We start from the raw sequence: 13,998 nt of genomic DNA on the forward strand, positions 1-13,998 counted from the left end.
TAAATAGTTAATAATCTTTTAAAGAATTTTTTAATGAGAAAAAAAAGTCTTATATTTACCCACATATTTTCATTCCTTTGTGTAAATTCAAATTTCCGTGCAATATTTTCTTTCTGCTTAAAGAACTTGATCATTCTTATCATTTGTGTCTGTTGGTGATGAATTCTCTCAGCTTTCATTTGCCTGGAAAAAAAAAATCTTTACTTTGCCGTCATTTAAAACAAATCTCTCGGGATGCCGGGGTGGCTCAGTGGTTGAGTGTCTGCCTGCCTTTGGCTCAGGTCGGGATCCCAGGGTCCTGGGATCGAATCCTGCATCAGGCTCCCCATGGGGAGTCTGCTTCTCCCCCTGCCTATGTCTCTGCCTCTCTGTGTCTCTCATGAATAAATAAATAAAATCTTTTAAAAATAAATAAATAAAACAAATCTCTCAGTGGTAGAATTGTGAATGTGTTTGTTTTATTTTTCATTTCTTTTTAATATTTTTTAAATGAGTGATATAATAAAAACTAATGAGGAAAAAGTCACTCATGGTTAGAGGGCTGAAGTACAGATCTTATTAGTATTGTAGTGGAGATAGAAACATCAAAAGATAGAATTACATTACCAAATAATGATAACAAAAGTTCTTCCTTCTTCCGGAAAGATTTTAATACAGCTTTTCTCCGTGAATTACTTTTCTCCCCAGTATTGATCATTCTGTGTTTTATGACACTTTCGCTCCACATTGTAACAAACATTTTTCCATGTTCCTCTAAGCTTTTCCTAATCCTAATATTTAATACCTGTGTAATAGTCCATTAGATTTTATTTATGCTCCCATATAGTTAGACATTTTAATTTTAGATTTGGAATTTCCAAAGGATCTTTTTTATTACATGCATGAAAAGAGCCATAGATGAGATATAGAAGGCCAAGTAAAATACAAGGTGTATTATTTCTTTTTTACCTCTGTTTTGATTTATGGGCAATAATTTACTTTGTAACTCTTCTGTGGGGTGTTTATTTAGGTTTTTGTTACAGAATAATTGTCTATTCTTCAAATTTTGCCTTTTAAAAATCTCCAGAAGTTTGTCTCTGAGTCTACTTTGATGTCCTTTCATGGAATGACTGATCAGTTCTGCAAATTGAGAGACCATTTGAGCATTTGCTATTAAGAGAGCCACATTTCTAGTAACTGGTTCACAAAGTTTGCCATAGGTAGTACAAGGCAGGAAGAAGTTTGGTTGTTTATTACCTCCCCGACTCTCCTTCACTTAACGCCTTTCCTAGCATTCTCATTTCTCTGAATAGATTTTAGTTTCTCTCTGATTTTATGTACCTCTTGGCTAAAGATTTTGCTTTAACTGTCCTTACAGTGCAGGTCTGTTGGCAAATCATTTTCTTGGTTTTTGTTGTCTGAAATAGCCTTTATTTTTTCCTTCATTTTTGAAAGATACCTTTGTGAATATAGAATTTTATTGACAGGTGTGGTTTTTTGTTTTTGCTGTTTTTAGTTCTATAAAGATATTACTCCATTGTCTTCTGGCTTGCAGTTTAGTATAAAGTTGTGTAGCTCCAGTATCTTCTGACTTTCTGATGAGAGGCCTGCTGTCATCCCTCTGCCTCTCTGTGGAATGTGTCCTGTTTCCTCTGGCTGGTTTTAGATTTTTCTCCCTATCATAGATTTTAGTAATTTGATTAGGGTTTGCTTTGCTGTAGTTCTCTTCATCTTTCCTTTGTTTGTGGTTCATTGAGCTTCTTGGATATGTAGGCTTAGTTTTCTTTGAATTTGGGAACTTTTTGGCCACCATTTTTGTCGCTTTTTTTTTTTTTTTTTCCTGTCCCTTCCCCTTTCTTCTTTTGGAGACCATAACCAGACTCAGGGTTATTACATTCATTCTTCTGTTGGTTTGTTTCCAGGCCTCTAGGAGTCTTTTATGCATGTGTGCAGATCAGTACTTAGCCAAAGAACAAGTTGGCAAGATCATAGAGCCATGTGTCAGGATAATTGTACTTGGCACTAAAGAAAATTGGAGTCACTTGAAATTGAAAACCTTGAATAGCAGGCTAGGTAGTATGGACTTCAACATGAAGGCTGTAGGAAGTCACTGAAAATACTCGCAGGTACAGTAAAGTGATTAGTGCACAATAAGGAGTAAAAGAACAGCAGCAGGAGATCACACTTTACACCTCTAATAATGGAGCCACCTGACATTAGGTGCCTCCTAATGCAATACAATAAGAAATGGAAAATGTTACCTATCTAGTATTCTCACCAAAAGTGGGTGACATTCTACAAAGCAACGGGCTTATTAGCCTTTTTTAAAAAAAGTCATTGTGATGGAAAACAATACGAAAAGCCAGGGGGGCTGGTTTAGGTTAACAGGGACTTAAAGACTCTAATGGCCAAATCAAATGCACGAAGCTGATCCTGGATTAAAAAAACAGTAAAAACACTTGGTGACCTTAGGAAAATTTATTTTAAGTGTAATGTAGATATATTTTGGGATTCTATTTCTCAGGTGCAAGAATGATATTGTGGTTCTGTAGCAAACTGTCCTGATTCTTAAGAGACATAATGCTAAAGTACTTAAGGGGTGAAGAACCTTACTTTCATATGGTTAGCCCCAAAAGTAGGTGGACTTGTACAGGTAGAATAAGAAAGCAGATGTGGCTAATGTGAGCAACTGGTAAAGTGTATCATTCTTTTCACTTTTCCATAGTTGGAATTTTAAAGAAGATAGCATTGGCATGTGAAGGGATTAGAGCTGGGGAAACTGTTAACAAGCCGTTGCTGTCTTTCAGTTGGAAGTTAATGAAGGCAGTAGAGGGTGGCAGCTCTAAAGATAGGGAGGGAAAGGGTGCATCAGATCGATGGAGATAAAATCTAAAGCGTAAATTTATTTTGGTGAAATGAAAATTAGGTTTATTTCTTGGATATTGAGTTATGTAATAAAGTGACATTACTGAATTGGAGAACCATGACAGTAAATAATCCATTTCTCTACTTTTCTAGTCTTTTGTTGCTGAGGCTATGTTGCTTATGGCCACTATCCTTCATTTGGGAAAATCCTCTCTTCCAAAGAAGCCAATTACGGATGACGATGTAGATCGAATTTCTCTGTGCCTCAAGGTCTTGTCTGAATGTTCACCTTTAATGAATGACATTTTCAATAAGGAATGCAGGCAGTCCCTTTCTCACATGTTGTCTGCTAAACTCGAAGAAGAGAAATTATCTCAGAAGGTAAGATATATGTGGGCAAGTCATAAAAGTGCTTCATGGGTTATTATTTTTTTTAATTTTGTTGATTTTTTAGTCCTGTGTGAGGGCTGTCCCCATTGTAGGCCTACAGAAAGCTGTCGTTCTTTCCATAATAAAGAGAGACGTGTGTATTGTTTTCTCAACACAGAAAGAATCTGAAAAGAGGAATGTGACAGTACAACCTGATGACCCCATTTCCTTTATGCAACTAACTGCGAAGAATGAAATGAACTGCAAGGAAGATCAGTTTCAGCTGAGCCTGCTAGCAGCAATGGGCAACACGCAGAGGAAAGAGGCAGCAGATCCCCTAGCATCTAAACTTAATAAGGTAACAAAATGTCAAATACACTGGTAAATTATTTAAATGGACCACTTATAGTAATAATCAGGAAGTGGCTAGTCCCACTGTTTTTTTTAAAAGAAAAAATAACTTGTTATATAGCTTCAGTTTTTGTCAAGTCACTAATTGGTAGGTTCATGAAGCATGAACTAAAACTCATTAAAACTCAGATACTGGGGGAACTGGGTGGCTTAGTCAGGTAAATGTCTGACTTCAGCTCAGGTCATGATCTCGGGGTCCTAGAATCGGGTTCCATGTTGGGCTCCCCACTCAGCAGGGAGCCTGCTTCTCCCTCTGCCCCTTCCTCTGCTTGTGCTCTGTCTCTCCAGTGAATAAAGAAAATTAAAAAAAAAAAAAAAATGATCAGATGCCTGGGTGGCTCAATGGTTGAGTGTCTGCCTTCAGCTCAGGGTGTGATCCCGGGTCTGGGGATCGAGTCCCGCATTAGGTTCCCTGCAAGGAGTCTGCTTCTCTATGTCTTTGCCTCTTGCTGTCTCTCATGAATAAATAGAAATTTTTTAAAAAACAAAATTAGGAAAAATAAAAATGAAAAAATAGCTCAGATGCTGATAAAGTATTTTACTATATACATGAGTACTATAAGTCTAGTAAATGGTTTTGTAACTTGTTCCAGTTGTGTGTGTTGAATCTTTTTAAAAAATATTTTATTTATTTATTTGACAGAGAGAGCACAAGCAGGGCGGGGGGGGGGGGGGGCAATGCAGGCAGAGGGATAGGGAGAAGCAGGCTCCTGGCTGAGGAGGGAGCCTGATGTGGCTGGCGCTCGATCCCAGGACCCTGGAATCATGACCTGAGCCAAAGGCTGATGCTTAACTGACTGAATCACTCAAGCACCCTGTGTATGTTGAATCGTAGACTAACACATAAACTGGGAGATCCTTAAAGATTAACTAAAGCTTTAAAATTTTATTTATTTTTTAAGCTGGCTCCATGCCCACCGTGAAGCTCAGTGCAGGGCTTGACCTCATGACCCTGAGATTAAGGCCCAAGCTGACATTAAGCGTTGGATACTTAAAAGCCACCCAAACACCTGAAGATTAACTAAAACTTTCCAAGGGCAGGGGTCTGGCCTGGTCACTATGAATGTGATTGCTACAGGTACCTTATATTAGCAGAATCATACAGTATTTGCCCGTTTGTGACTGGCTTATTTCACTTAAAATAATGTCTTCAAGGTTTATCCATGTTGTAGTGTGTGTCAGAATATCTTTTTTAAGGCTGAGCAATATGCCATTTTGAATATATACCACATATTGCTTATCCATTTATCTGTCGATAAACACTTGGGTTGATTTGGCTATTGTGAATAATGCTTTTATGACCATGGGTGCACAAATATCTCTTTTAGGCACTACTTTCATTTCTTTTGGGTTATACTTAGATATGTAACTGCTGGATCACAAATCTCTTATCAGATGTATGATTGGCAAATATTTTCTCCCAAGGTTGACTTTTCACTCTGTTTAATAACATTCTTTATGCACAAAAGTTTTCCCTTTTGATATAATCCAGCTTTACCTATTTTTTTCTTTTGTTGTCTGTGTTTTTGATGACATTATTATGTAAAAAGTGCTATACTTGGGCTGTTTTGTTTTTAAATTTGGGGAGCATATAAAATTTATCTTTGTGGAATTACAAGCATTTCTTGCTATATAATCTATTTAGTTCCTTCATTTAGGTAGCAGGGATTACCATGTGATTTGGATTTTATATAGTTCCCAAGTTCTGGAGAACAGCTATCGAGTTTAGATACTGAGGGATTTAACTGAAAGTATATCCAAATTACACAGTTCCTAAATTGAGATAATGTCTAACATGTTTGCTCAACATATTTAACATTTTTTTCCCATTGAGCTATAAACTCTAGTACCTGTTCTTTTTTTTAAATTTAATTTTATTTAAATTCAATTAACATAAAGCGTATTACTGGTTTCAGAGGTAGAATTCAGCGATTCATCAGTTGCATTTAACACCTAATGCTCATTACATCAAGTGTCCTCCTTAATGCTCATCACCCAGTTAACCCATCCTCTCACTCACCTCCCCCTCTTCCAGCAACCCTCAGTTGGTTTCCTATAGTTAAGAATCTCTTATGGCTTGTCTCCCTCTCTGATTTTGTCTTTATTATCCCTCTCTTCTTCTATGATCCTCTGTTTTGTTTCTTAAATTCCACATATGAGTGAAATCTTTCTCTGACTTACTTTGCTTAGCATAATGCCGTGTAGTTCCATCCACATCATTGCAAATGGTAAGATTTATTTATTTTTTGATGGTTGAGTAATATTCCATTGTGTATATATACTACATCTTCTTTATTCATCCATCTGTCGGTGGAGTACTTGTTATTTCTGATGTCTCATTTTCAATTATCACATCTATATTCCAAAACAATTTTATTATATCAGTTTCAAAATTACTTGTCTAATATAAGCACATCTGTTAATTACCTAACAGACTTAGTCATTTGACTAGGATATGTTTGGTTAAATTGTCTTGGTCCCTTGATTTTCTCTTTATTTTTGTTTGACAGGTCACTCAGTTGACAGGTTTCTCAGATCCTGTATATGCAGAAGCTTATGTTCATGTCAACCAGTATGATATTGTCCTGGATGTACTTGTTGTAAACCAAACCAGTGATACTTTGCAGAACTGCACATTAGAGTTAGCTACTCTGGGTAAGGAAATTACCATAAAGGAAAACTATTGTTACATAGTAAGTCTTTATGACAGATTCTTAAGGGAAATGTACAAGTTTTAGTGTAAGAAATCTTAGTATAAGAATTTTTAAAAAAATATTTATTTATTCATGAGAGATATACAGAGAGAGAGAGAGAGAGAGAGAGAGAGAGGCAGAGACACAGGCAGAGGGAGAAGCAGGCTCCATGCAGAGAGCCCGACATGGGACTTGATCCCTGGTCTCCAGGATCACACCCTGGGCTGAAGGTGGCGCTAAACCGCTGAGCCATTGGGGCTGCCCAGTTTAAGAATTTTTAATCAAGGCTTAGTTTTACATTTAGTCTCCTTCAGCTCCAATTTTCTGAACCTCTGTGACACTGACTCTCTTAGGTTTATGCTCTTGGTACATCCAGATGGATTTATTCAGTAAGCTCAACCTAACAAATATCAATTTTTCTAGATATAAATAAGAACTGTTTAAGTTATAGATTTACCTCATGGCTCACTTAAATTTTTAATTGTCTTAAAACAGAACTAGGTATTTTCTGAGTCTATAACTGATACCTACCATTTGTGGCCAAAGTAATATATTATTATAGTTAGCAACTTGAGATGTGCTTTTCTTCTTAATAAAAACACGTGAATCATACTCTCTTTGACCACTTCTACATATGGCTTTGAAGTTGGAAAAAATAAATTGTATACAGAAACAGTGCAGGGCCTCTTGGAAATTCTGTGTGGCTTAAGCAAGAGTTAAAGGACTTTAAGATATCAAGGGAAAAGATACTTCTGCCCTTTCTTCCTCACCATAACGTGATGCCTATATAAAGAACTATGTTTCTAAGAATTTATGAGCCTTCGTGTGGACTGTTTTATCTCTCTTGGTAATGGAGTCTATAGTTTGACTCAAGATTTTTGAGACGTTTATACTCAATCATTGAAATAAAATGATAAGCCCAAAGTATATACACACATTAAATATAGAATTATTTTGAGGAACTTGTTACTTTTTCAAAGAAAATATGTACATTGATGTGAATAATAAGGTGTTAAATGATTTATTTTGTCCTCAAAATATTTGAATCATAACCCTTTTCTTGTTCCTTATTTCACTGCATACATTTTAAGCTCTTATTTTTTGGGAGATAAGATTTATGATTTGAGATGAATATATGTGATTTAATATGTATATTTAACCATATCTAAATGTTTTTTCAGGGGATCTGAAACTTGTGGAAAAGCCATCTCCTTTGACTCTTGCTCCTCATGATTTTGCAAATATTAAAGCTAATGTTAAAGTAGCATCAACAGAAAATGGAATAATTTTTGGTAATATAGGTAAGGAATTGTTTTATAGCATATGATGTTTGAATATTTTTATTAAAGAATTTCTGTAATGAGTAGTTGTATGACATTTCTTGAGGACAGGACCTGAATCCATTTATTCATTTACTCATTCATCCCTTATGGGGCACCTGCTGTTATACTACGTGTTGTACTTTGTTCATGGATGTGCAGAAATGAACCATGGAAAGACTGTCCTCAAGAAACTGCCAAACAAAAGAAGGAGATAGAGTAAATATATAAGTACAATGCAATGTGATAGATGCTAGTTTATATGTTATGTGCTTTGGGAACATAGAAGAAAAATGCTAAGCCCACTTAGAAGGCTTTATAGAGGAGTAGGATATGTTATCAAAGGATAACTTTTGAACTGAGTCTAAAATTGTAGAGGCAGTGGTTGCCAGGGCACATAGGACTGTGTATCCAGGGGCATTCAGTCAGTCAGTAAGCATTTTTTTAAGCAAGGTCTGTGGCACTGTTAGGGCTGCCATGGTGAGGGCAAAAGACCTCCCCTCAGGTAATTTGTGGTCAAGTAAGGGAAAACAGATAAGTAGGATAGATATGTATAACACATAATGGTAAGTTCTAGGAAAGAAGCTTGTGCTAGGTAAAGTGGGAGTCTGTGTAGAAATTTGGTCATTTTTCTCAAAGTGGTGGGGGAGTGGGAGGTGGGAAGGTTAGGAAAGGCTTTGTGGAGCAGCTAATGCTCACATGGCATTTTGAACAATTAGGAAGTGTTCTACATATAGGCAAGGATTCCACTGGAACAAATTAAGAGAGAGAAAGAGAGAGCGCATGCAAGCCAGGTAAGGGTGAGGGGAGGCAAAGGGAGAGAGAGAAAATCTTAAGCAGGCTCCATGCTCAGCATAGAGCCCTATTTGGGACTTAGTCTCAAGACCCTAAGATCATAACCTGAGCTGAAACCGAGAGACGCTTAACCAACTGAACCACTCAGGCACCCCCATGATTAAGCATTTCTGTGACAGCACAGATTGGAAGAGGCAGGAAGGGTAAACTAGTAGACTATTGTAGTAGCACAGGTGAGAGATGATAGAGCTCAAACCAGTGCAGTAGTGGTTGGGTTGGAGAGAAGGGCTGAATATTATCAATATTAAGGAAATAGGATACCCAGGACATGGACTGAAGAGGAAGTGGCTAGAGTAATGGTCAGATTTTTTTATTGGGTTTATTGGATTGATATTTATGGCAATCACCAAAAAAGGAAATATATGAGAGAAGAACAAATTTGAGAGAGGTACTAAGGTAAATCTTGAGCAGATCGAGTATTAAAGTATTGAAAGATGTCCAAGGGCAATTTGATGTGGGTGTGGAACTTGAACAGAAAGTCTAAACTAGAGATAAATACTTGTTTGAAAGCCATAGAAATGGAAGAAATCACTCAGGGTATAAAGAGTGAGAAGAGGGGAGATCTTAAAACTGAATCTAAGAGAACAGCAAAACTTAAAACTTAAAACTGAATCTAAGAGAAAGCTTGGTTGGCCAAGAAGAATCCTATAAAGGTACCTGAAATTTGGTAGAGAAGAAGTAAGGAAAAATCTTCCAAAGAATTTGGAGCTGTGAAAGGTCAAGAAACATGAAGTCTAATAGAAAAGTCCTTTGAATTTGGTAATCAGTGATATTAAATATTGCTCGTGGTATATCTTGGGCATTGATGGTGAGTTGAAGACTTGGAGGTGGAGAAATAAAAACAGTGTAGACTGCTCTGAGTATAGAATTTTGGTTTTGATAAGAATGAGAGAGGGCAATAAATGAAGAGAAGTCAGAGGAGGAGGGAGAGTTTTTTTTTTTTTTTTTTAAGGTGAGAGAGTCATTAAAGGGAATGTTTATAGACTAAGGGAAGAGCCAGTAGAGAAAACAAAGCTAAAGACATAGAGTGAGGGAGGTAATGAGATTGGTGGAGTGATGTCCTGAACCAGAACAGGAATCACAGATGGCAGGAATCTGCGAGAGAAGAGACAGCACTTCCCTGATACACAGGGTAAGGAAATGCGTGTGAATTCAGAGAGAGAGAAATTTGTTTTTAGATGTGGGACTAAAAATTAAAGGAACTTATTCTCGGTGACCTCTGTTTTCTCTGAAAGTAGATGCAGTGGAGGAATGTAAAGAGAAGAGGCTAGGAGGAAGAAAGGTAGGCTCCAATCAGATGACAACTTTCTGCTGTGAATGAGGCAGTCATAGAAGTAAATAATCTTGTAATCATTAAGTACTGTGGCTCCTCAATATTCATTATTCATATTTGTTAAGTACCTTCTAGGGAGCACTACGACTTACATATCCCCATGGAGGGCCTCACACTGCAACTGCTATGTATGTACTGACTGAGTTTGAATCCTGGCCCTACCACTTAATCAGTTCTGTGGCCTTAAGCAACTTACTTCTTTTTGTTTTGTTTCCTCATCCATAAGATGGAAAATGATAATACTATAACATAGTATTGAAGGAGTATTAAATAGGTAATATTTGTAAAGCATTTAAAATAAGAGCCCAGGATATAAGCATTATATAAATAGTTGCTAATCTTATAATTATTATCTATAAATATTAAAACTTTTTTTTAAGATTTTATTTATTTATTCATGAGAGACACAGTGAGAGATGCATAGATATAGGCAGAGGGAGAAGCAGGCTCCCTGCAAGGAGCCTGATACGGGACTCAATCCTGGATCCCAGGATCACACCCTGAGACAAAGGCAGATGCTCAACCACTGAGCCACCCAGGTGTCCCATATTAAAACTTCTTTTTAAAGATTTTATTTATTTGTTTATTTATTCATCCGTCCATCCATCCATCCATCCATCCATCCATCCATCCATCCATCCATTCATTCATTCATGAGAGATACAGAGAGAGCAAGAGAGAGGCAGAGACACAGGCAGAGGGAGAAGCAGGCTCCATGCAGGGAGCCTGACATGGAACTCGATCCCGGGTCCCCAGGATCACGCCCCGGGCTGAAGGCAGCACTAAACCACTGAGCCACCTGAGCTGTCCTCAAAACTTTATAAAATAAAATTGCCTCTGATGTTTTAGGACCTTTTTTTTTTTTAAAAAAAAAAAAAAAAGATTGTATTTATTCATGAGAGACGAGAGAGGCAGAGACATAGGCAGAAGGAGAAACAGGCTCCCTGTGGGGAGCCTGATGAGAGACTTGATCCCAGTACCCCAGGATCATACCCTGAGCCAAAGGCAGACATTCAACCACTGGGCCACTCAGGTGTCCCCTCAGGACCTTTTTTGTGTGTATTTTGCAGTTTATGATGTCTCTGGAGCAGCAAGTGACAGAAATTGTGTAGTCCTCAGTGATATTCACATCGACATCATGGACTATATCCAGCCTGCCACTTGCACTGATGCTGAATTCCGTCAGATGTGGGCTGAATTCGAATGGGAAAACAAAGTGAGTCCTTGGGAGATTTCCTTCAGCTTCTTATCTTACTTTTTTGGCTAGTGTTGAGGGATTATCTGATAAAATTAGTCCCACTAAAAAGTCTCAGATGTGAGAAGCAGCTTCTCGGTATCTATTCTTGCAAGTTAGCCTTAACCATGCAAGTTAATTATGTGAGTAGTATGGTAAGTTGTTTTAAACTGATTAGAGTAACAGTTGTATAATTTTTTTTTTTTAAGATTTTATTTATTTATTCATGAGAGACCCAGAGACAGGGAGGCAGAGACATAGGCAGAGGGAGAAGCAGGATCCCTGTAGGGAAGCCTGATGTGGGATTCAATCCCGGATCCCAGGATCATGTCCTGAGCCAAAGGCAGGGGCTAAACCGCTGAGCTACCCAGGTGTCCTTGTATGATTAATCTGATAGATCCAGACATTAAAGACAATATACCATCCCTTGTATGTATGAATAATAACTTACCATTGAATCCAGTATCCAGAGAGGTTTTGCAAAATCAGTGTCCTTGATTTTTGTTAGAAATATTTTCTATGCAGCATGGTGATCTTTTATGAAGTGATCTATGTATGAAAGTTCTGATACCAACTTGCAGCTTGCTGGATTTTGCAGAAGATGTCATTTGCTTTTTTGTTGCCCACCCTCCCCACTAAATACTTGGAAGGAGGTTCCATATGACATATAAGTCTGTTTTCTCAACTCTAAGATCAGAAAACCAGAACTTGCTCCTTGTAAGGATTATGATCTCTTTGACTTTTTTCTCCCTCTATACAGGTGACGGTTAACACAAATATAATCGATTTAAATGACTACTTACAACATATATTAAAGTCAACCAACATGAAATGCCTCACTCCAGAGAAGGTAAGATTTGATTGAGAACTTCTTAAATCTGATAGAGAGTAGTATGGCAGGTTCCTGGCTTTCTTGTATTCCCTTTAGTGTGTTTTTGTTACTGTTCTGTGTGAGAAAAGCAGTGTCATTCTAGACTCGCTATTATGAGACGTTATCCCACACCTACCTCTTTCACATACCAGCCTGCTTGCTCCTAGTGCAGGGAACCAATTGAATAGTCATTCGTTTTTCTTTTCAGTCTTCCTTTCAGCTAAAGAAAGGCTCATTCCAAAATAGATTTTGATACTGGATTAAAAAATGTCCATGACCTCTTCTCTTGGCTCTGATTATGGGTCAGAATATATCTGTTCAGATACAGGATTTTCTACTAAGTTCTGTATATATGAAAAAAAAAAAGACTAGAAAAAAGAAAAATGAAGCTGAGACTCTAAAGAATTTTTTTCTTTGTAGAATTCCTGCTAATGCTAATTTTATCAGTGAAATTCTGCCAGACAAATGGGTTTTAATTCATATATTAGTTTATTCAACAGATAGTCTAACAAACACACAAACATCATATGCCCAGTACTCTCTGAGCTACTGGATATACAGTAATGAACAAAATAAAAATTGTCTCTCCTTTATGGAGCTTAAGGTCTGGTGCAAACAACTCTGTAAATAAACAGGGAATGTATAAATACAAACTGAAATAAGTGCTATTTCTTTAAAGTCATTTTTATTGGGGTATAATATAGACACAGTAATATTCACACCTTTTGTACATACGATTCTCTGAGTATTGACATGTATGTAGTCATATAACCACCATCATATGGTAAGTCTTTATTTTAAAGGATAATTTACCTATGCTGGTGGGTCTTGCTTATGTGTGGTTCTCTAGAGAAGTACTGAATATATCATAAATTTCTTCTAGGCTCTTTCTGGTTACTGTGGCTTTATGGCAGCCAACCTGTATGCTCGTTCCATATTTGGAGAAGATGCACTTGCAAATGTCAGCATTGAGAAGCCAATTCAACAGGGACCAGAAGCCCCTGTTACTGGCCACATAAGAATTCGTGCAAAGAGTCAGGTAATGGTTGGGTTTTGTTTGTTTGTTTTTGAGATCATCTCTGAACTGAACAAAAAGTTGAATTCTTCATTATTTCTATGTGTAGTATTCTCTGTCATACTAGTGTTGTATGTGTTAGATGCATATATATAATAATAATATTCTCTGAACAGAAATAGAACTTTTGCTTAATTAAAATGGCCCACTTTTTGGGCCTGTCATTCTGGATTATTTGCTTAAAACAATATTGATTCCCATAGGCTGTGAAATGATTCTCTAAAGTTTTTTGAATGAAATCCAAGCTCAAATCTATTGACTATTTGTAAATCTAGCACTAAAAGTATTTAACAAAGTAAAGTTTTAGTGAGTCTGTTTTGTACATCCTTGGTTTCTTTATTGATGTGGTGCCATTGAATGGGGGCTTGGTTAAGATAGAATAACCTACTGGTTTTATGTAGTTTTAACAATGATAAACATTTGCATTTTTCCTTACAGGGAATGGCCTTAAGTCTTGGAGATAAAATCAACTTGTCTCAGAAGAAAACTAGTATATAAGAATAAATAAAAAGTCCTTGCAGCTTTACAGTAAAATTTAGGTATGGGCTTATTGGACTCCAACATCTTTTGTACTCTTTCATGCTTTATGTTCTATAGAATCTGAATTCATGCTGAATGCATTCCAGCCAATAATTTATAGCCTTTCCCTTAAATCAAGATTGACTTTAAAATTATAGTTTGTCTTTTGTCTTAACAGTTCTGAATGCTGTCCTCAAAGTATATAATGTTTCTCACATGTACCAAGACCATTTTCACAGTACAATAAACAGATCTATTCCTAAATCTTTTGTTATTTTATAAATAAATATAATTACCTAATTTTAGTTATGTAGCAATGGATTTCTTACAGTTTGGTTATAGGTTTCTACTATAAATTTAAATCACTCTGAGTTGTACATATACAAACTTTGTTAAAGAATTTACAAATTCAGTGATACAAATTGAGACAGACCTTGACTTACTTGATTGATTTTTACTTGTTTACTATTTCGAC

At 36.7% G+C, this 13,998-nt stretch overlaps 1 protein-coding gene across 2 annotated transcripts in view; it reads left to right on the plus strand.

Annotated features, from left to right (window-relative positions):
* Positions 1-13,787, plus strand: part of COPB1 (COPI coat complex subunit beta 1) — a 37,054-nt gene extending 23,267 nt beyond the window's left edge. For both annotated transcript variants that reach the window (XM_041730523.1, XM_041730522.1), the window contains exons 15-22: positions 2,998-3,225; positions 3,392-3,571; positions 6,135-6,279; positions 7,499-7,618; positions 10,895-11,040; positions 11,819-11,908; positions 12,813-12,968; positions 13,443-13,787. In XM_041730523.1, coding sequence (XP_041586457.1) covers positions 2,998-3,225; positions 3,392-3,571; positions 6,135-6,279; positions 7,499-7,618; positions 10,895-11,040; positions 11,819-11,908; positions 12,813-12,968; positions 13,443-13,502 — 1,125 coding nt within the window. In that variant the 3' untranslated portion in view covers positions 13,503-13,787. The remainder of the gene's footprint in view (positions 1-2,997; positions 3,226-3,391; positions 3,572-6,134; positions 6,280-7,498; positions 7,619-10,894; positions 11,041-11,818; positions 11,909-12,812; positions 12,969-13,442) is intronic.
* Positions 13,788-13,998: the final 211 nt, after the last annotated feature.

The sequence above is a fragment of the Vulpes lagopus genome, chromosome 15 (assembly GCF_018345385.1).
Source record: "Vulpes lagopus strain Blue_001 chromosome 15, ASM1834538v1, whole genome shotgun sequence".
In the NCBI taxonomy this organism is placed as follows: Eukaryota; Metazoa; Chordata; class Mammalia; order Carnivora; family Canidae; genus Vulpes; species Vulpes lagopus.